We start from the raw sequence: 20,434 nt of genomic DNA, 5'->3' as shown, positions 1-20,434 counted from the left end.
AGATGTTTTTAATGAATACAGTATAGCCAATTTTAGAGAGGTACTGAGTGAAGGCTAAATCCTTCTACCATTTTCCAACACTTGAGTATCTCAGGGTGCTTAAGATACCCTCATGGTTTATGGTTTAAAAAAAAAAAAAAAGGTAGGACAAAAACAAACCGAAAGCAGCTTGATGGATTTCCCTTTAACTTTGTATTGGAAACTTCTGCAATGAGACAGTCACTAAAAATTACTAGAAATAAGACTGTTGGGAAATGCATGTTTTTAAATGAATACCAGGAAAGATTGTGTGATACTGGAAGCATTTGGCTGTGGGACTGTTTCCTTGCAAAATGAGAAGCATATTTCACCTGTGTTCTTCAAACAGCTCCAAATGGATAGTTGAAATGTAAAAGAAGATGAGAGGAAGTGGAAAACAGGAAAATATTTACCTTAGAGTCCAAACTGATATTTAATGATTGTTATCATTAAAGATATTGAAACAAAGTATATTTATATACATAAATGTGTGTATGCATGCATACTCTAAGTGCTCCAGAAGGAAATGTTTTGTCATTCCTGAAAGTCTCAGGTGTTCTGTGATGAGTCTTAACACAGGAGATGTATATCCAAATATTAAAGTAGGGACGACAAAATAAAACAAAAACAGAATCCAAATAGCTGTTCTTTAGCTCATTAACAGCTCTCACCAACCCGTTCCCACCATGCCCTCTAACTACGTTCCTCAATACTACATCTTCACAGTTCTTAAACACCTCCACGGATGGTGACTCCACCACATCCCCGGCCTGTGCCGCAGCTAGACTTACCTCATGCTAAAAGAAAACGTAAGAAGGAAAAGAATAAAGTACTTCAAGTTTGGACAAGTCGTTCTTTATTCACGATCCGGCCCAAGTCAGCCTCAGTACCAGACCACCCTCACGCTGTCGTGACAGGATTTCAGTTAGAATCACGCGGTGGTGACAGAAGACCCCGCCCCGCCGGTGGGGGGACCCGTGCCGAACCCACCCCCCGCTGGAGGCTCCTCCGCCCTCACGGGGGAGGGCAGAGCGCGAGAGGGGCCGGGCCGCTCCCCCTCCCAGCAGCAGGTGGAGGGTTCCACCGGGGCCGGACGGCTTTTTCTCCCCTCCCTGGTTGTGTCTGAAGGCGAGCAACTCCGCCTCTGCCGGTGTTGGAGGTGCGGGTGCCCGTCTCCCCATTGGGGGCTCGGGCTCCCCTCGCCATGGCTTTCACCTTCGCTGCTTTCTGCTACATGCTGTCGCTCGTCCTTTGCGCCGCGCTCATCTTCTTCGCCATCTGGCATGTGAGTACCGCGGGACCGTTCGTTTCGCTTGGAAGCGGTGGTGTTTGTAAGATTAAAAACCCCTCGCTGTTAGCTAAGACGGAATTTCTTATTCAAACTAGAGTAAAGCTGCTGGCTGAGTTTTGTGTAAGCGTGGTAGAGGTAGAAATAGAATTCTCTCCGCGGAGTGATCTTTGAAATCTAAGATCTGAGCTGTTAATGGTGCAGTTACAAGGCTTTTCTTATTAACGAAATGACAAAAAACGTGACAGTGATGCCAAGCGCTGCGAGGCTGGAAAGGATCTCTAGCAGTCAGCGCCTGCTCTCCGCGAGGAAAGGAGTACAACTGCCGTGATTACTCACTCGTGTGCTCTTCTCTCAGCTTCCTCAAACCATAAGGTTTCTAAAAGTGTGAGTTTACAGATTCTTCAAACTTACTGAGATTAAAAAGTGTTTTCCATACTCAATCGCTTGCTATAAACTAAACTGTTTTTTTCTTCCGTAATTATGAATGCATTTTTATAATTTTCATGTGTTTGAAGTCTGTTATCGTGTTCCAGCAGTTGTCTTCTTTACGGACTGAAGTTGTTGCCTGAAGATGCACAGTCTATCTAGCAAATGGGGCAAATCATATCTAAAGGAGTGCTGTAAGAAAGAAGGGGATGGATTTCTAGTAGTCTATTGTGACAGGACAAGGGGAAATGGTTTCAAACTAAAAGATGGGAGATTTAGATTGGATATAAGGAAGATCTTTACAATCAGGGTGGTGAGGCACTGGCTCAGATCACCCAGAGAGATGATGGATGTTCCATCCCTGGAGACATCTAAGGTCAGCCTGGATGGGGCTCTGAGCACCTGATCTGCTGTAGGTGTCCCCGTTCACTGCAGGGCAGTTGGACTAGATGGCCCTTAAGGGTCCCTTCCAACTCAAATGATTCTATGATTCTTCCCGTAAATTAGGGTAGTTACTTTGAATTCACTCTTGGTGAAATACTTATCAACTTTAGATCTGTAAGACTGTGGAGAGCAATCTGTTGTTTCTAGAGGTTCGGAAGAAGCAACTAAGACAGGAAAGCTTTTGTCAATAGACTCATTTTTAATGTGCTTGTTGAAAAATTATTGAGGGATTGAATTTGAAAATGACTGGGAAACAGTGCTCTACTGTAACAGAGCAAGAATTGGTACAGTTATAAATAGATAGTTCTATTGAAATGCATGGCTTGTGAAGGTCATAGAACAGACTGAACACATTGCTGGAACAAACTTTTAAACATGACCTCTACATACAAAACACAGGAATTTTTATTGTCTTTTCTCTAAGAACTGTTATAACTTAATTTCTTACTTCTTCTGAAATGTAGCCTGATGTATAGCTTAAATTTAGTGTCATAGGAGTTTCTTTTACCTTGAACATCTCATTGTGAACGTCTTACTGAGAAACAAAGCTCCTGCTCCTCCACTGCAACCTATCTTTTTTTCCACTGCAGTATATTTGTAATGAACAGTTGCTATATTTCAAATACAAGTTTATGAAGGTAGCATTTTCTGCTACCTGCTAAAATGCTTTTTAATTATTATTTTTTTTAATGCATCGTTCCTAAAAATAAATGGTTGATTAATCAGAGCATCTCATCACATTGAATGATTTCCAAGGTTCTAAGACTGAATCTGAGTATGCATCTTGTAGATTACTTTAAAGGACTAAAGCAAATGGAAGCATTTGACTTTGTGTTGTTCCAGCCCAAATCTGACTGAAGTTTGGGCAGTTCTTTGGAATGAAATAACAGTGACTCAAACAGAATCCTTTTTTTTTTTTTTCCTTCTTCTTGCTTGGTAGTCAGATGGCTTATATAAGAATTGTAATTTTCATTCATATCGGTGTAGTAAATACAATAAAAACTGTGAAACCAAAACAGTGTAAAGTGAGGATGTTCATTTTTTTGAAACTATACTCTTCTGATGCCATTCTTCTAAATTGAAGTATCTCTTTTTCTTTCCTGTACTCTTCAGGGCAGCCAGAAGCTGGTCAGAGTATTGGAAGGAGTTGAAAATGAATTATAGAAACTCCTTTAGGCTTTTGGTACACATAACAACACTGTTTCCTACCTTTGAGTGCTCACTGTTGTCTGTCAAGGAAGAAAACACAAATTTGTTGATATGAGCAGAATTTAAACTATGCAGAAGGTTTATGTCTCTAGCTTTTTGTAGTTCTTCATTAAAACACACTAATTACCTAATCAGTTTTACTCCATTCTGAACTGCTCTGAAGCAAGGTTTAGCTGAGCCATGTCAGTTCTTTCTGAACTCCCAGCCAGGTTTGACATATTACATTTTTTCTGTATAGCTCCATTGATTTCAGTTATGTTTGAATTGAAGTTGACTGGAGGTGATCAAATTGTGGCTTAATTGTTGTCCCTTAACACGTGATTTTCCAAACTCTCTCAGTGCAATTATTTGGGTAAGCTGACTCTGTAAGAGATTCCTTCCCTTTCTTCATATTTTAAGATGAAGTTGTGTGCCTTGAGATTTGTTATTTCAAAGAAAGCTTTATAAAATAATTTTTCAAAGTGTTCTACTATGTAATACCACAAAGGCAAAAAATCGTAAGTATGATAGACGTTGGTTAAAAAAATAATTCATGAGATAGACTATCTATTTTCAAGCTCATACCAGCATATCTGTGAATGTGTGTGATTGCTTAGTAACCAGTAGTACTTTAGCTCTGCCAGAAAGGTTTAGGATTATTACGCCAGTGGAATAATGAATAGGGCTTGCCTAAGCAGTTGTACCAAATCACCCAGGCTTATGGAATATACTTCAATGTGTTAGAACAACTGCATGATGGCAAGAGCAGTGTGTGCTGAAATTAATGATAGTTACTTCAACATAGAATCATTAAGGTTGGAAAAGACCTCTAAGATCACTGTGTCCAACTACCAACCTATCCCACCGTGCCCACTGACCATGTCCTTCAGAGCCACATCTCCATGGTTCTCAAACACCTCCAAGAAACAGTAACACCACCACCTCCCTGGGCAGCTGTGCCAGTGCCTCAATGCTCTTTCTGAGAAGAAATGTTTCTTAACATCCGACTTGAATCTCCCTTGACAGGACACATGTACTGAGTGTGGGTAATAGAACTGAACCCCAAGCATTGTTATTTTAATTTAAAAAATATATATCTATATCCCTAAAATGTCTTTGCTTTCTAACTGGAGCTACTGTGTACTTAGAAGATGTTGCCAATACTGTTGTTGTTCTCTGCCTTCTGATGATGTGGACTGTGTTTTATTATTATTTATTAGTACTCAATTTGCAGTACTTTAAGTTAAAATATTTGAAACCTCTCTGAGATATGTACATGGAATTTGGTGAATATTCAGTTTCTGTCTCACTAGGTTTCCTCAGAAAATTCCTACCCTAATTTTTGATGAATTGAATGATCTTAGTTTTGAAGATAAGTAGAAAGTCCTCAAGAGAATCATTTAAAACTTGGGTTGATAGCAAGTTGAGTTGAACAAACACTTTGATCTCAAAGTGCCTGCTACTCTATCAGTTTTCTCTGTGCATCAGTGCCTTATTGTTTCAGTAACTGATTTGGAGGATAGCTGGCTGTTCTGTCTGAATCTGATATAAAGAGCTGTAACCTAGCTGGATGGGGATTTCTCTTCGTTAAATGCTGCTGGCCACTTCAATTTAACCTCCTTTAAGAGCCTGCCTTGAAATGGAAGTAGTTTCCTTACAGATTCGGTTGAGCTTGAATATTCTTTCAGTTATTGAAGTTCAGTCCTGTACTTTAATGAGTCATTAACTGAATTTTCTGAGAATACTGGATAATCATGTAATTAAAAATAGTATCAGATGAATGTTTGAGGAGTAGGAACATAAACACTGTTGTTATGTTATCCATATTTCTTGAAGATATGTTTTTCTTCTCTGAGTGGCTGAGCACATTGTCCCTGAAGGTTTCATAGTCATGACAGCTTAAGAAACGCCTGTTATTTCCACTCTTTCTGAAGACTGAGCACAGCCAGACTGGGCTGGCTATAACGTAGCCTGACAGTTCCCTTACAACTCTTCTCTTGGAAGTTTGTCACATTAATGCTGACAGACAGATATCAGCCTAGGAAACATAGGCAGCTTAACACAATATATTTTATATATTGAAAAATAAATACATTTCAGTGCAGCTACCTTGCCATGCTTAAATAATAGTTTTAAAATAATTTAAAAATGATAGAAGTCTGTCTTCACCACGGACTTAAAAGCTGTAAAAAGATTTAATTGGTGCTCTCTCCATGCTTGAACTGTCATTATGAGATTTATTTGGAGAAAGGTTTTAAACTGTAAATGATTGCCACTGGTTGTATCACAACTCACAGTGACTCCATTATCTACAGACAATAAATTATTCTGTGGAGTCTCATGTGTCCTTCAGAAACATGCAGAGAACTGTTTCAATGATATTTAGTTGTCACATCTTTTTTTAATCATAAGATTAGCTGGAAAATCTACTTACTAAACGGATGTTATCTCAAAGCTGGTAAACAGCATATTTGTAGTGCTTTATTTCAGCCGCTCTGCGTGTTAATAAGCAAGGCAACACAGCTGTCATATTGCATTAGTCTGTGAGTACAACTTTCTGATTGAGTCTGAGGCATGAGGCTCTTATTATTTATATTTGTATATTCATCCACCAGATATGTTAAATCACACTTAAAACGCAACATTCAGGCTTCTGGCTTCATTGATTTGCCTGCGTCCTTTGTCTCAGGATAAATGTCCTTCTATCAAAATCTCTTTCAGGAAGGGGGGGATGCTCAGCTTGAGAACGTAGACACATCTGTTTGACCCATTCCTCTTCCTCTCTGTCTCTGGCATAGGGTTTATTTATAACTGTTTCTACTGCTGACAGCTAGAGGTGAATCCACCAGGCAGCTCAATGGTCTCAGAATATCAAAAGCTAAAGATACTGAGGACTTGCCTCTTGTAGGTTGGTGCATTTGGAAAGACATCAACTTTCTGTGGAAACAAGGTAGCTTTCCTGTATGAAACAAGTATTGTTATTTTCATTCTGCAAAAAGAGAGTCACCTGAAGTCTCAGGACAGAGGAAGGAAATTTCATGAAGGAAAGGCAGAGGAGTGTTGAAAATTTTATTAAAAATGCTCAGTTTGTGGCTATGATGCCATGCAACAAGCAAGATGCAGTTTATTAGCATGATGGTTCCTGTGTTTCATGGGTAATAATTTACACCTATCCTATTCCTGTTAAAGGAAACCCAGTCACTGGATCCCCTCTCCAATAGCTGTGTTTAATGGCAGTGGTACCTCCTGATATCACCTGCAAACTGCTCTATCTCATCTTCCAAGTCATCAATGAAGATGTCAAACAAGACTTACACCAATACTGATTTCTGAGGAACTCCACTCTAAACTGGTTATCGGGCAATCTCCAAACCAGTGACTGCTGTCTTTCACCCTAGTGATAACAGTCAGTTTTTCACCTTGTGGTCTGTCCATCCTTTCCATATTACCCCAGTTTGGGTACAGATTTTTTTATGCTGGAACACAGCATCTCTCTTGCTTAGTGTCATGCTGTGTACCCTTGAAAACTCTGAGGAGCATCAAAGCACCTTGTGACAGCTGGATAAGGGTCCATCTAATTTTATCTGCTTTCCTTTGGAAAAATATTACTGTATAAAGCAAGAATTTATTTTAGAGATGTTACTGTGAAAAGTTATATCAGAGGCACTGAAAAAAATCACAAACCTTTCACAGCAGAAGTAGGTTTTGTATTCAAGATAGTGCAGGATTGCTGAACTCACACCTAATGTTTTGATAAAAAGAGTAGGTAGAAAAAAATGAGTGCCTTTGTGGAGCTGTCCTATAGAACGCTGCCTGCAGCTCCTCACCTGTGCGGAAGGTCATGAAATACCTCTGGGTTGGTTTGGGGTCCTTTTGTATTTCTAAGCTTTTGGGAGTTCTGTCATATCCTAGCTATCAGATTTATATTTTGTAACATAGCTGGAAGTCTGAACTAAGTGCATTACTGGGGTAATGGAGTTTAAAATGCAAAGATGATCTGCAGTAAAATGGTGAGAATTAGTAAGTTAAAGTCTTTGCAATTCTCCAATAACAGTTTCTGTGCAAATGTCAGGCATTGTTGACAGAAGCACTACTTTTTTCTTTTTTTTGAAGAAATGTCATTTGATTTTTCAATGCATTTAAATGCCAGCCATCTTTATGCTGTGAGTCACTGTTTCAAGTGCTTGATTGTTCAGTCAATCTTCTGCAGTGTTATTATTTTATCATGTTAAGAGTTTGTGCTAAACAGTTATTTGTATCACCACATAAACGGACATTTATAAGCCAGCATTATGAAGACTCCGTGAAGGCCGATTTGACTGTGTGTGCTTCAGAGTTGGTCTGCTTGCATTATTGCTTAAACACTATTACATCCTTTAGGAAATTGATTTGCTGATCACTTGAATGGCAGGTCTGTTTGGAGCTGTGCTGAAATCTGTCTTTATCCTTAATCTTGCTCTTGTAATTAGAACAATCAGTTTCATAGGAATGTAGGTAGACAATGGAGGCATGAAAAAGTGCTGCTGTTCGATTATCTTACTCTGGCTGTTTCATCCTTCTTAGCGGCTGTCCCATGCCTTTCCCTTGCCTTCTGCAAACACAACTGCACCACAGATGTATTGCTTCACCTTGCCCTATCTCTGTAAACACAGCTGTGTTGCTGGTGGGTGAGTGTGTGTGTCTGTGCCTTGGGGTTTCTTCCTTCAAGTTCTTCATGGATAAGAACATTGGGAGAGATTATGAGCATTGTCATCGTTGCCTGATGCTACCTTCAGGAGAACTTCCTGTTCTATTGCCTTGCCTCTTGGTCCAGCTGGGCTCCAGCTGTGCAGGTAGGAGGCAAGAAACACAGGCCAGCATTTTGGTCTGCCACCCCATAGCAGGCTCCTTTCTGAGACAGCATTGCTATTACCACATTGCTCAGTGGGTAATGAGCAAGAAAATCTTCATGGAAAAGGGAGAAGTTGAGGTAAGGGAAGCAGAACTCTAGGGAGAAAGATGTGAAGATCATATTAGACATAAAAAGTATATTATGAGTAGAGGTTTAAAAAGAAGAAAGATTGAAAATGTAGAATTCTTGCTTGAGAGACAGTTACTTGAGAAGAGAAGGCTGGCTGAATGCAGAAACTATAGTTGAATTCAGATAGTAGGCATTTTTGGATGGCCTGTGTAATGAGTCTTCTGTGAGGGTATGCTATAAAATGTGATATGCTTGGACGAATTTATTAGTGGCAGAACTAATATAAGGTACACTTATATGCTTTGTGGGGTTTGGTGAACATGGATAAATCACTGCTGGTAGGAATGGGAACGCAAGAGAGGAAAAAGAGATGACAGCAGCAATGGGAAACCTGTGGTGAAATTGAAGAGAACTCCACATAAGGAGTGGGGGAAGGTATCTCTCCTAAACATCAGTTTTTACACTATGAATTGTTGAGGAGAGAACTGACTGGAAAAAAAGAGTGCATGGAACAAATTAAAAATGTCAAAATAATAACTTGTAACAATAAGTAGGATTCTTTGAAAACTAAGAAGTAGAATAAGTTGTGGTGTGATGATAAGATTGGAAACTTGTTAGATATAGCAATAGCCAGTTGACCAGACTTTCATTGACTTCTGTCCTACTGAAGCTGGAAAAACATCTTGTCTTCTGATCTCATTCTCTTATCTCCTCTTTGGAAGCAGATATTTTTTCCAGTTGTATTTATTTTGGTAAATTTCCTCATTTATTTACTACCCTTTCTATGAAATTATTCTGCAGAAGCATACTGTTTGTTCCTAGCTTTGTGTTACATTGTTAACTAATAGAAAGAACTGAAGTACATTTTTCTGAGAATAATTTATGAACACAGAACTCTAAAGTCTGTTTCTCTTTGCTTCCACATCTCCCGTACTGGAGGTCTGATGAGGGGAGAAAAAGCAAATGGTAACATTGCATGCGAGCACATTTAAGGTGAGCTAGATGAGAAATAATTTATAATTTTGAGGAAAATCAGGGAGAGAAGAATACTTCCTCTTGTTACATAGTTTCCAGCAGGATTAACCCACTGTCAGTCCAATGTGACCATGCCAACACCCTTTAAGTTTACCCTTGTGTGTCCGGCCTTTAACAAGCCCAAACCTAGCCTGTTCCTGACGTGGGGAAAGCTGGGTAGTAAAGAATGTGATCTATACAAGTAGAAGATGTACAAATCTCTAGTAATGAGTTGGTGACATAGAGGTAATGAGCAAAACCTCCTCACTGTTTCATTTCTCTTTGCACTTTCTTAGTGTGACATTTAGTCTGAGAAGCAAGAACAGAGCAGCGCTCTCCTTCTTTTGTTGAAAGTAGAGTTCTCCAGTCTCTCCTGGGCTTGGATACAAAATGCCATCATTTTCTTCTCTCCAGTGTTGTTTGGGAGGTCGGCAAGCCATTTCAGCTGTGCTGTCCATTATCTGAATCAGAGCCACGAATCATGTCAGCACCTCAGCTTGAAAGCTTGAATCCAAGCACCTGTAATTTGCCCTTGGCCCGCTGAGGAAACTGAGATTATGGATGATGCTTTGGCCAACTTTATATATATTTTTTTAACAATTTATTTGCAGATCTGGTCTTTGTTTGCCTCTTTTCCAGGATAGAAGAGCAAAGTGAGGCTTGAGTCTGTATGACCTTTGTTAGGTTGCCCTCTGTTACTTTGATGAATGTGTGGCCACGACTGGGAATCCACACTGTTACAGATGGTTTTTCTGAACAGACTTGTCTGTCACATCAACTTAGTGCCTCGCTAACAAGGGACAGCACTGCTGATAGGGCATGTCAGTTTGTTGTCACTGCTGCGCTGAGCTGAAGAATCAGAAGTGGTTAGATAGTCCAACGTTTAAAAGGTTTTGATTTTGTTACCTAAATGGAAAAGCCTGGTTTTCATGAATCCATGTGAAACGCTCCATTGCATGTAGCAATAGGAGGACATATGCAGAGCAGATTATTGGCAGTCTGCTTACACTGAAAGTACAGCAGGTGTGGGAGATGTGTGTTCAGCTCCCTTTGCTGCACAGACTATTTCTGAGTGCCTACAAAGGTGCTCAGATTTGGGGCTCTGTGCTTGATTGTCAAATCCTGATGATAGGCCCTGATGTCACCTTCAACATGGACTCACAGTGTCTCCAGAAATGGGTGACCTGCTGGTGCAACAGTCTCGTATTTCATACACTTCTAGTATAAAAAAAGTGAGGGTAGGTCTTTTGCCTGAATAAACCCTTCAATGAAATGACTTTATGCACTGTAGCAAGATAATGGCAATGGAATTAACCTCATTTCCAAAAAATGTTTCAAGAAATGAGTTCAGGTGCTCTTGTGAGAGATAGAAGATATGATTTTTAAGTCTATGCTGGCAGAAAAATTTCCTCAGCAATGCTGAATGTAAATGTGCTTTAGTAATGCATCTCTAGGTATGTGTACATTTAATCTGCTCAGAGCAATGTGGTGTAGCCATCATTTTTTCCTGCTAGTGAAGATGTTTTGCTTTGGTGTTTTATTTTTGGTTGATGTTATTATCAATACATTCTGTCCCTTAAAGCATGTCAAGGGTTGTTCTTCATTCACATAATGCTGCTGATTTCTGAGCTGTCTCACTGTAATGAAGCAGCACACCTACCTTAAAAACTCCTCCTCCATTGGAAGTCTGTTCTGAAATGTGTTCTAGCTGCAGGGAGCAGAACTATTAGCCTCTTCAGAAACAGACTCTGTACAACTGTGTTAGGATCATGTCTCCTGTGCAGCCTGCTTGCTTGTTTTCCTTCTTGTAATGAACTGCAATTTATCTGTGCAAAGCTGATTTTATTTTATTTTTTTTTTAATTTTTTTTTCATGGCTGGATTTCAACTTGTCTGGACTGAAAGCCAGGGAATGAGTGTGAAGCTGTGGCACAATTGTAGGTCATCTCTGAACTCCATACCTGGGGGAAAAGGTGGAACTTCTTCCTTCCTGACTGAGAAGGTTGGCACATCTCAATTTCTAGATAACTGGGGAACATATTTCAGTGATTGTGGAGGAAAACTGAAATCTGTGTCCAGAATCCTGTGGTTGCCCATTAAAATTGTTTCTCCTTGCAATTGGATGAGGTGACTTTAAAACACCCCTTTCATAAACAGTTACAGAAAGCTGTCAATAGATGCTTGTCAGATCAGCCTTCTGGGAACATCATGCTCTCAACAGAATTTTGCAACTGCTGAGAGTTTTTTCTGTGCTTTTGTCAAAACAAGAAGTGAATTTTTTTACATGCAGAAATCAGGTTGGTTTTTCATATTGTCTGTAGTGTTGCTATAATAATAGCAACCAGTAACACACTGAGATAGTAACTTTCGATTCAAAATACTTGAAACTCTGCACAGTATGGTTGTGTTCCTGAAGATAAATCTCTGCCTCTTTCGCAAGGTGGCTAGTTTTTCATTCTTGTGCTAATACATGGACTAGTAGGTGTCTGCCAAATGCTTATTCTTTGTGGTTTCTCCTGCACCTCTCCACATGCTCAGAAATCTGACTTGGTGCAGCTGAAGTGACGCTGCTGCTTTTGTCTATCTGTGTAGTTATTGTTTATGTGGGGGAATACAGTGATGTGTGCAGGCATAGCAATCTGCATTGGTGTAGCTACATGTTCTGGGCAGGAGAGCCGCTGCCTTTGGATTTTTATCACTATTTAACTAGAATAGTATAGTTATGCCTCTACAATTCCATAGGTAGATAGGGAAGCCTTTTCAATTGTGTTTGTGGAATAGTCTGCATGTATTTTATTTTGTAGATCAGAATTTCTAATGGAAAAGGCTTAGGGTCTGTTGAGAAGTTACAGTAAGATTTTAATTACTGTTAAGCTATCTTAAACTTCCACTTAGAGCTCAAAAGTTTGAACTGTATTGGATTAAATGTAATACCACCTCACACACAGAACTAAGAATCGAAAGCCAGTTGCTCAGCTGTATGTTTGTGCAGCCCTGGATGGAGCCACAAATGCTTTGTTTGCATTAGCAATGTAGAGAGTTGTTTAATAGTAGCAGGATAAGAAATTCAAGTTAAGTAGAGCAGAGAAATGCCATACAATTATTACTGTGAAATCTGACAGATACAACAATTTTCTACCCTTGAGTGGTTTAAAACCATTTGCAATCTTAATCCAGAAAGGCACAGCTTAAGGCAGTGCTCTGCTCCAGGGATGAACGACAGTATAATAATCAGACAGAAATGCATAGTTTTGCTTCTCATATACTATTAGTCTGCTGACAGTATTCTTGTATTCTTTGTTTCCCCAAACGTTTAGGTTTAGTGCAGAAATTCAGGGGGCTCTCTTTCATCTGCAACCATTTCTTCAATTTGTTTAACTCCTCAATTTGTTTTTCCCCTGGAATAAAATATAGGAGTGATACGTTTGTTAAGGTCTTCATTGTCATGAAGTAAGTTTTTTAAATGCAAAACATAATTGTTACGCTTTACTTTTATTGATAAATACATTTCATCTCACTTTCCTCTCTAAGCTCTGTTTGTAGACACTCTGATCAAAACCAGCATTTTAGATATATTGTCTAGAAAGCTACTGAGTTACGTGGGTAGATAAGATGAAAAGGAAAAAAAAAATACATACGTATATTTTAAAAGATGGTTAACAAAAGGATACAATAATGTGGGGAGAAAAAAAAGATTAACTTATTTGGCTTTTGAGGGTAGTTACCGATCCATTCCTGCAATTCTGAATAATCACTTTAAGAAACTGCTGTCTGTCACTCTCTGTTAGAGGAGTTCATAAAAGCGGAAAGCCAGGAGGGTGTTTTCCACCGTAATTATGCTTAATGATGCAAAGATCATTCCATATTTTTCTGCGTTATGTCCTGTCCTTGCTTCATTGGCTATGTAATTCCAACTTCCAGAGAAATATAAGACTCACTAGAAATAAAATGAAGATGCAAATGCATCTCAGTATGGCCATCTGAAATACCGAGTGGGTTTGTGGCTGAGATCCTATAAGAAGGCAGAGAACTATGTCATAAGAGGTAATACTGAGACATTGACTGAAATACCATGTGGCTCATGAAGAAGTGCTGTTACAAATATCAGAGCACGTGCTGAGCTTCAGAGATAAGCAGTTAAAAACATCCAAGTAGAGGGAAGGGAAGGGAGGCTGTAATTGATGGGAAAGGATTAAAGGTTTGTTTAGTACCAGCATGAAAGTTGGAGTATTTCACCTGTTAGGATAATATATCATCTAAAATTACAGCATTAGTAATATTTGAGCTTAATTATTTTTTTGCTTTTCCATTACCTAGAACTTTTTCAGGGCACAAAGGTTTAAACCTGCATATATGCTGTAGAATTGTGCCTGCTACAAAAATACATAGGTAAGTGCATAATCTGTGCATGGCATTGACAGCTGTACTCTGAAAACTCATGATGTGGGCCAGGTGGGCAATACTCATTTGCTTCATTCATTCATTTCTGGTTTGAAATGCAAACCCTGCAGTACAAACAATGTAGGCGTTTGGACTGTAGGGCTTTCTAAACACTGTCCTCCTGAGTCTGAACTGCTGTCTAAAGAATCAGACTTCAGCATGTCTTTGCGTATCTTTATCCTTCTATAAGAGATATTGAAGTCCATAAATAGCAATGGTGTTATCTGCCAGTATGAAACTCTCTCCAATTTCTGGATGATTGACTGAATTCCATTACTAATTCAAAAGCTTTGCTGACTTTTCAGACAGTCCCTGCACCTGCCGTATGTAAATTCCTGCAGTGTGGCTTTGATTGCAGGGACTGTGAGCAGGGCTGTGCCAGCTCTCTCCACTCAGATGGTTCCCAATCAAACTAAAGCTGTGAAGGTGGAATCATATGGGTAGCAGCAAGCAGGTTTTCTTATCTCTTTGGCCACAGCTTGGCTCATAGGAGGATTTCCCTGACTGTCACATCATCTTTGGATTAAATTCCTGCTGTGCTTCAGTGTTAGGGACTTCTCTTTTCCTTGGCATTCAGCCACTGATTCTTTTTGGAGCCATCAGTCCCTGCCAAAATTGGAGATGGGAAAATGTGATGTCCTCTCACCCACAAAATACTGGATAGCCATATGAAGCCTGAAAAAGGAAATATATTTCACCATTTTGTATTTTTCTGCTGCTTGTTATTGCACTACTGTACATCTCTCAGCGCTTCTCTTTTTCAGAAGGACCTTCCTTCTTATCAACCTGCTAAGAAGTGAAGGGTTAATAAATGCTGAGATAATTAGACATGTAACTTGCGTATAAATGCTCATACAGAAATTTGGCAAGAAAAATATTTTTTAATTTTTCAAAAGAAGGTATTGATTAGATTTAGCTTCTGTTGGCAGGTGTCAAGATAAAATGTGCCAGATATACAAGAGTTAACCCATGCTTTTAAGGAAAAACTTGAAAAAGAGACATAGTCCCAGCATCACTTAGCTCTGTTATTAATTCCTATTCTTGTAAAGGGCTGCAATGCACAGGATTTGTGTGTGTATGTGTGGGTTTGTATGAATGTCAGCTAGCAGGAACTGGGATGGAGTCTTCTGCTGAACTGAAGACGAATGGCTTTGGAATCACTCCAACTGCAAGTTCCTGCAAAATAAAACTTTCTCACTTTATTAAATAGCTGTTGTAACGAAGTAGAGCTTTGCAGTGGCATACACGGTGTTATCTGTGAACAAATTTCGTTTAGGAACAGGTTCACAGCTTCACAGCAGCTTTGGAAATGCTTCCAAATGGAATGGTCTTCCAAATGGAACAGTAAGAGGGGAAACTATATGCCTCCTTTTCAAGATAAGCTTGGCATAGTCATCACTTGGATCACTTGGGTTGGCAGAAATAAGGGGCTATACTTGGCAGCCCAAGATGTCCCCTCCGATACTTCTTCACGGATTCTGTTTTGAGAATTAAATGATAGTAATATAATAACACTTACTATCATTACTGTTTCATTATGGTACAAGCAAGAGGCACTTTGATCTAGAATGTAAGACGTTTCACTCTCTACAAGCAGTGTGTTTTATTAAAACAAATACAGTGATATAATATTGAACTATGCCTCACAATCTAGTTGTCTAAAGTCAAAAGGTAAAAACGTGGTTTGGGAACAATTTCTGACTTTGTGTTACGTCTGGATATTCTTTGAGTATTAGTTTATTGAAAATGACAGAAATAGTTCTGACCAGGAGAAAATACAGCATTTTGAAAACTCTGATGTATGCACCACTTCCTACCAAAAATGAGTATCTTGTTTGCACTGTTTAATGAGATTGGTGTGCAGGGTCACTGGTAGATGTTCTTTATTTATGGAATAGGAGGCTAGAAGAGGCCAAAAACATTTCCCTGGATGCTTGTGTGCTTTTTCATTTCCAAGTCGTGGTCACTGTAGCTTATGTTTTATTTACTGCTGCATTACATCCTTAAGTCATGCTGTTTCTTCTATAGACTGTTTCCATTAAGGTAATGGCTCTAAGTTGCACCAGAGCAGGCTCAGGTTGAGTACTAGTGGGTATTGTGGGGATGGGATGGTGGTTGGACTAGGTAATCATAAAGGTCTCTTACAACCCTAATGATTCTGTGTTTCCATGATGTTTCTAGTTGCACAGCAGCTCCCCAGCCTTCAAGTGTGTAAATATTACAAAGCTGTGCAGTAACTTATTTTGGACCTTCAATAAACAAAGTAGTTTGCTTTGTGATGAACTTTTGCTTTATTGCAGATCTTTTAATGCTGAAAAAAGATAGCTCTTGGGGGGCATGTGTGAGAACAGTTTTGTATACTTGTAATACTGTATACCTCCAGCATTTTAGTCACTGTGTTTCTGTGTCTGCCTTACTGAAATAGTGAGCTTACTACAGGTACGGTTGTAACCTTGATTAATAATTCAGTGCACTTCCCATGGATCACAAACTGAATGTGTGAACCTGAGCATGAAGCAGTTCTGAGGGCTGCCAAAAAAACCTTCATGCTCTTTAAGCACAGCTGCCGTACTGAGTACAGATCACTAGTGTTAAGTGCATGAATAACACAATAAGTGATGAATTTATAATGTATGAAATAAGAACACAAAAATTCCCTTTTTAAGAAGTGTAATGCAGAGAGCTGTACAAGTCTGGAGATTTTCTGGAAAGTGTGAAAGTTAATCCCAAGAATTAGAAAGACAGACTGTTTCTCAGCTTTGGGCTAGCATATGTGATGATGCTGCATAGCATTGGTTAGCCTATTCCATTTTTCCTGAATTAGTTCGAGCAGCAGCAGCCTACATTGTCCTCTCTTCTGAAGGCAGAAAGTGACTTGGGAGTGGAGTCTAGGAATTACTGTTTTGCTGCATATGTACCCAGCTTCAAGTGTTCTAAAGTGAGCTAGATCCTGACCCTGCTGTTGCACAGAAACATGAAATCTGGGCTGTGCCCCTGAGCAGCAAGAAGTGGTGTGAACATGCTGATTTGTTCCAATGCAACATGAAATGAGAGCTGAACAGTGCATCCTCTGAGCAGCCAAGTTCTCAGTTTCTAGGCCTTAACAACCCCAGGCCATCTGATGTTAGGTAGTGGTTGGTAAAAACAAATAACGAATGGTACATGCAAGCACTGGAAGTAAAGAAAATATCTCCTGTGACAGTGCAACCTGCATTCCACCCTTTTCCTGAGTTAGTGAACCATATAGGCTGAATTGTTCTCAGCTGTACTTCAATATCATGTCAGAAAAGAGGAGCTGGTAGTTTTTCCAGTGATATTAGATTTATTTTTCTCTCCTGGCCTTGTATCAGGTTTTTGTTTGTTTTTTAAAATAAGATTGTCAAGTTAAGTCAGACCTGGTTTCACTTGTCGATGATCATGAGTGCTGAGGTACAGAAAGTGGCCCTGGTGAGGGGGAGGAAGGCGATACTCAAAAAGCAGTTTAAATCTGACAGCTGCGTTACTGAATATCTCTGGGCCATACTGGAGACTTTAGAATTAATCCTTGCAGTACAGTTTACATCTCTTCTGATTTATGGAGTGTTGCAAGAATCTTGAAAGTACTGTGATCAGCTGCTGCTAAGCTCAAATGAATGTTCACCAAGGAGATGACACGGGAAGTATTGGCTCAGAGGAAGTCCTCTGAAGAGTCTTCCTTATTGTATTTACGTTGCTTGGTAGCTTGAACCTGATCACTTCAGATGGAAGGAGAGGACAAACCATCTTTGAACAAATGTTCACCAACCTCAGAGCGAAATTTCTTGTTTGGTTTCATTTTGCATCAGAGTAACAATCGGTTGGCAGGAAGTGTTCTCTCAGTCTGTCACTTTGTCCACGTCAGTGCTGTTTTTCATCTCTCTGCAAGTTCCCCGTGCTCCATCATACCAAGTGATGTATCTTCCCTTTCAGCTCCTTCTGTGTTCTTCACTGACTGACGCTCTCTCACACATTTTGACTCACAGCTTCTGGTCAACAAAATCCATCAAAGTAACTCACCCAGCTTGCCCTTGAACTACCCAGCGTAGTTCAAACATGATTAATGATCAACAATATTTCCCAAACATGGTAAAGACATCTATCCAGCAGCTGATGGGCAGGCATTAAATGAATGTAAGCACAGTGTGCTCCTAAGCCTGTCTACCTTCTGCCCATGTGCTGACTTGCAGACAGCCAGGAGCTTGCCTGTGTGGGTGCTGTGGGAGCTGTGCATGAGAGCAGAGGGGGAGACAAATGTTTAGATGAGCCATTAACAGCAGTTTCTGCAGGACAGGATTGGCAGGGTGGTGGCAAAGAAACATATGTTAAGTGTTGCTGTTCTGTTCTGTGCTTAGTGTGGTTGTCACTAAGTTCTGTTTTACATATATTTTAATTTTTCTAAGATACCAATGAGCAGTAATATCCAACTTCTTTGTTGTCACTGAATTCAAATGCACAGTAACTCCACCCACCACCCGAAAACATCTCATTCTCCATTGAAAAGTGTTTCTTTAAGAGCTCAGTGGTTTAAAAACAAAAAGCCTTCCCTAAAATTGAGAGGTTATAATTAATTCCTGCCATTAATAGGTGAAACTTTCAGTTTGTGTGGATAAGTGTGAGAAGACAAAATTCAGGTTTTGTCTATTTGAATACTTTGTTCTTCAAAGCTGTTGTTGTTGAGAGAGATGAGCACAGAGAGTGCAGATAATTAATGCATGTTTTGTAAATCTGAGTGCAATTGTAGGTGTATTGAAACCTACGATGTCATCCCCATCTCATCTGTTCAGAGCATGTTTAAACTGGGCAAACTCCTTTCTGACTTACACTTAGATCTTTGAGACTTGCAGATGATGTGAATCACAGGAGAATGCAATTCTTAATCTTATAAACCTTTAGTTTTATTAGACTGGTAACACCCACAAGCATATTTCTATCAATAGAAAAAAAAGTGCAGATAGGGCAGTGGTAGGGCAACCTTCCTGCAGTGTTTTGCAGTGTGGAATCAGGGAAAATTTTCCAAGTCAAAGGGTGAGTCAGCATCCATTGTGCCTTTTGCAGTAATGATTAAAGTCTTTGAACATGGAAAAAATGAAATGATCCTTATTCTATCAAGCCACGTTCAACAGTAACGTTTACTAAAATAGGTAATTTTCTTCTCTGTTTAAGATCAGTCCCTGGTGTATGCTTCCAAAATGCCAACCATGTGGCTCTCTGTTAGGTACTGACTGGAAGTTGGTTGTTTTCCTTTGGAACAGTGTGTTGGTTGCCCAGGTCACGTGAGTATGTCTAAATTGCTACACTGGATCAAATCAGATAGGATGACTAAAAGATGCAGAACAGCTTCTAAAACACATTCATTTTACAAAGGCTAAATGATGGCAATCCCTGATGGGATCTATTCCATTGCTTGCCTTTAAATGATCTGCTCTGTCACGGTACTGACAATTTCTGAAATGAAGTGGACCTCAAACACACTCAAATGCTGTTCCATAGCAGTAAGCATCTCTGATGGGCTCTGCATGGAAAGCAGGTAGCTATACTGCATCAAGCTGAAATGTATGAATAATTGGGTAGCAGATTGGTTTTTTTGGAGTATGGCCAGAACTTGACACCTCCCGTGAAATACTTAATAATGGCAAGTAGTTAATTATTTGTTTTTCTGTAGGGTTAAATGGCAACTCCAACCACACAATACCTTAGAGCACTGAACTTCTATGCAAGGTTAGTTATAATTGGAAGAGGAAGATGTTTACTAATTGATTATGCAAACTACTCAGCAGCACAGCCCACCTGTAATGCAACATGGTTTGTTTTACAGTTATGTATTGTGTGCAACCACCAATCTTAAGAAACTACAGTTCTGCTTCCATTATTTCCTACCTGTGGCTTTAGAATTGGATGACTTGAGAGCAATCCGAAAACACAACTGACCAAACAAACAAAAAAAAAAAAAAGAGAGAACTTCTTTACATCCCTTCTAGTTGTGAACCTGCCTAACACTGCACTTTACAGCTTTTCACTGTGAGTGACAAATAGGAATACAGTATTTTCATGAATGAAAGAAGGTATCATCACATAATCACTGGATCTCCATTCCTCTGGATTTAACAAAGTATAAACTAGTATGAAAGTAAACATTAAGAATTAGGGGGGTTTATTTCTGTCTGCCTCTTTCAAGAGTGAGACTGAAACTTTTGCTGAAGAAACTTTCCTCTAATTCTGTGTGCTTGATACAAATTCTCAGTCTATTTCTGGCAGGTGTAATAGAAATGTATCTTAAAATTGTCATGACTTACAGGCGTAATCCCAAGTGGTCTGCCTGATAGACTGTTGTATTTGGAATTATTGATTTGGAGAAAGCCATATGCTTAATAGTTTCTGATTCATTTCAGTGCATTTAGATATTATGGAGGGATAATGAAAAATGAATTGCTTGCCAGCAAATAAAGAGCAGGGGTTTGTCTGTGGAGCTGAAGATGCTACTAGAGAAAGGAGGAGGAAAGGAGAGAGAGGGAGAGCAGGAAATCTAAAAATGTAGCATATTTGAAGTTAATTTCTTTTACATTTAGTATTTCTCCAAGACTTCTGCATTAGGTAAGGCCTGCTCAACAGAGCCCTGCCTTAATGTTTGTCTTTCAA

At 39.4% G+C, this 20,434-nt stretch overlaps 1 protein-coding gene across 2 annotated transcripts in view; it reads left to right on the top strand.

Annotated features, from left to right (window-relative positions):
* Window positions 1-890: 890 nt before the first annotated feature.
* The window catches only part of CNIH3 (cornichon family AMPA receptor auxiliary protein 3), a 40,618-nt gene continuing 21,074 nt past the window's right edge, over window positions 891-20,434 (top strand). Inside the window, exon 1 of one of the 2 annotated variants that reach the window (XM_085219149.1) lies at window positions 891-1,303. In XM_085219149.1, the coding sequence (XP_085075275.1) occupies window positions 1,223-1,303 (81 nt within the window). In that variant the 5' untranslated portion in view covers window positions 891-1,222. The remainder of the gene's footprint in view (window positions 1,304-20,434) is intronic. The other variant, XM_003203838.5, reaches the window with a different exon arrangement.

This window comes from Meleagris gallopavo, chromosome 2 (genome assembly GCF_905368555.1).
Source record: "Meleagris gallopavo chromosome 2, MGAL_WU_HG_1.1, whole genome shotgun sequence".
NCBI classification, from domain to species: domain Eukaryota; kingdom Metazoa; phylum Chordata; class Aves; order Galliformes; family Phasianidae; genus Meleagris; species Meleagris gallopavo.
The sequence above is the reverse complement of the archived record's forward strand: the minus strand, read 5'-3'. Positions and strand labels throughout refer to the sequence as shown.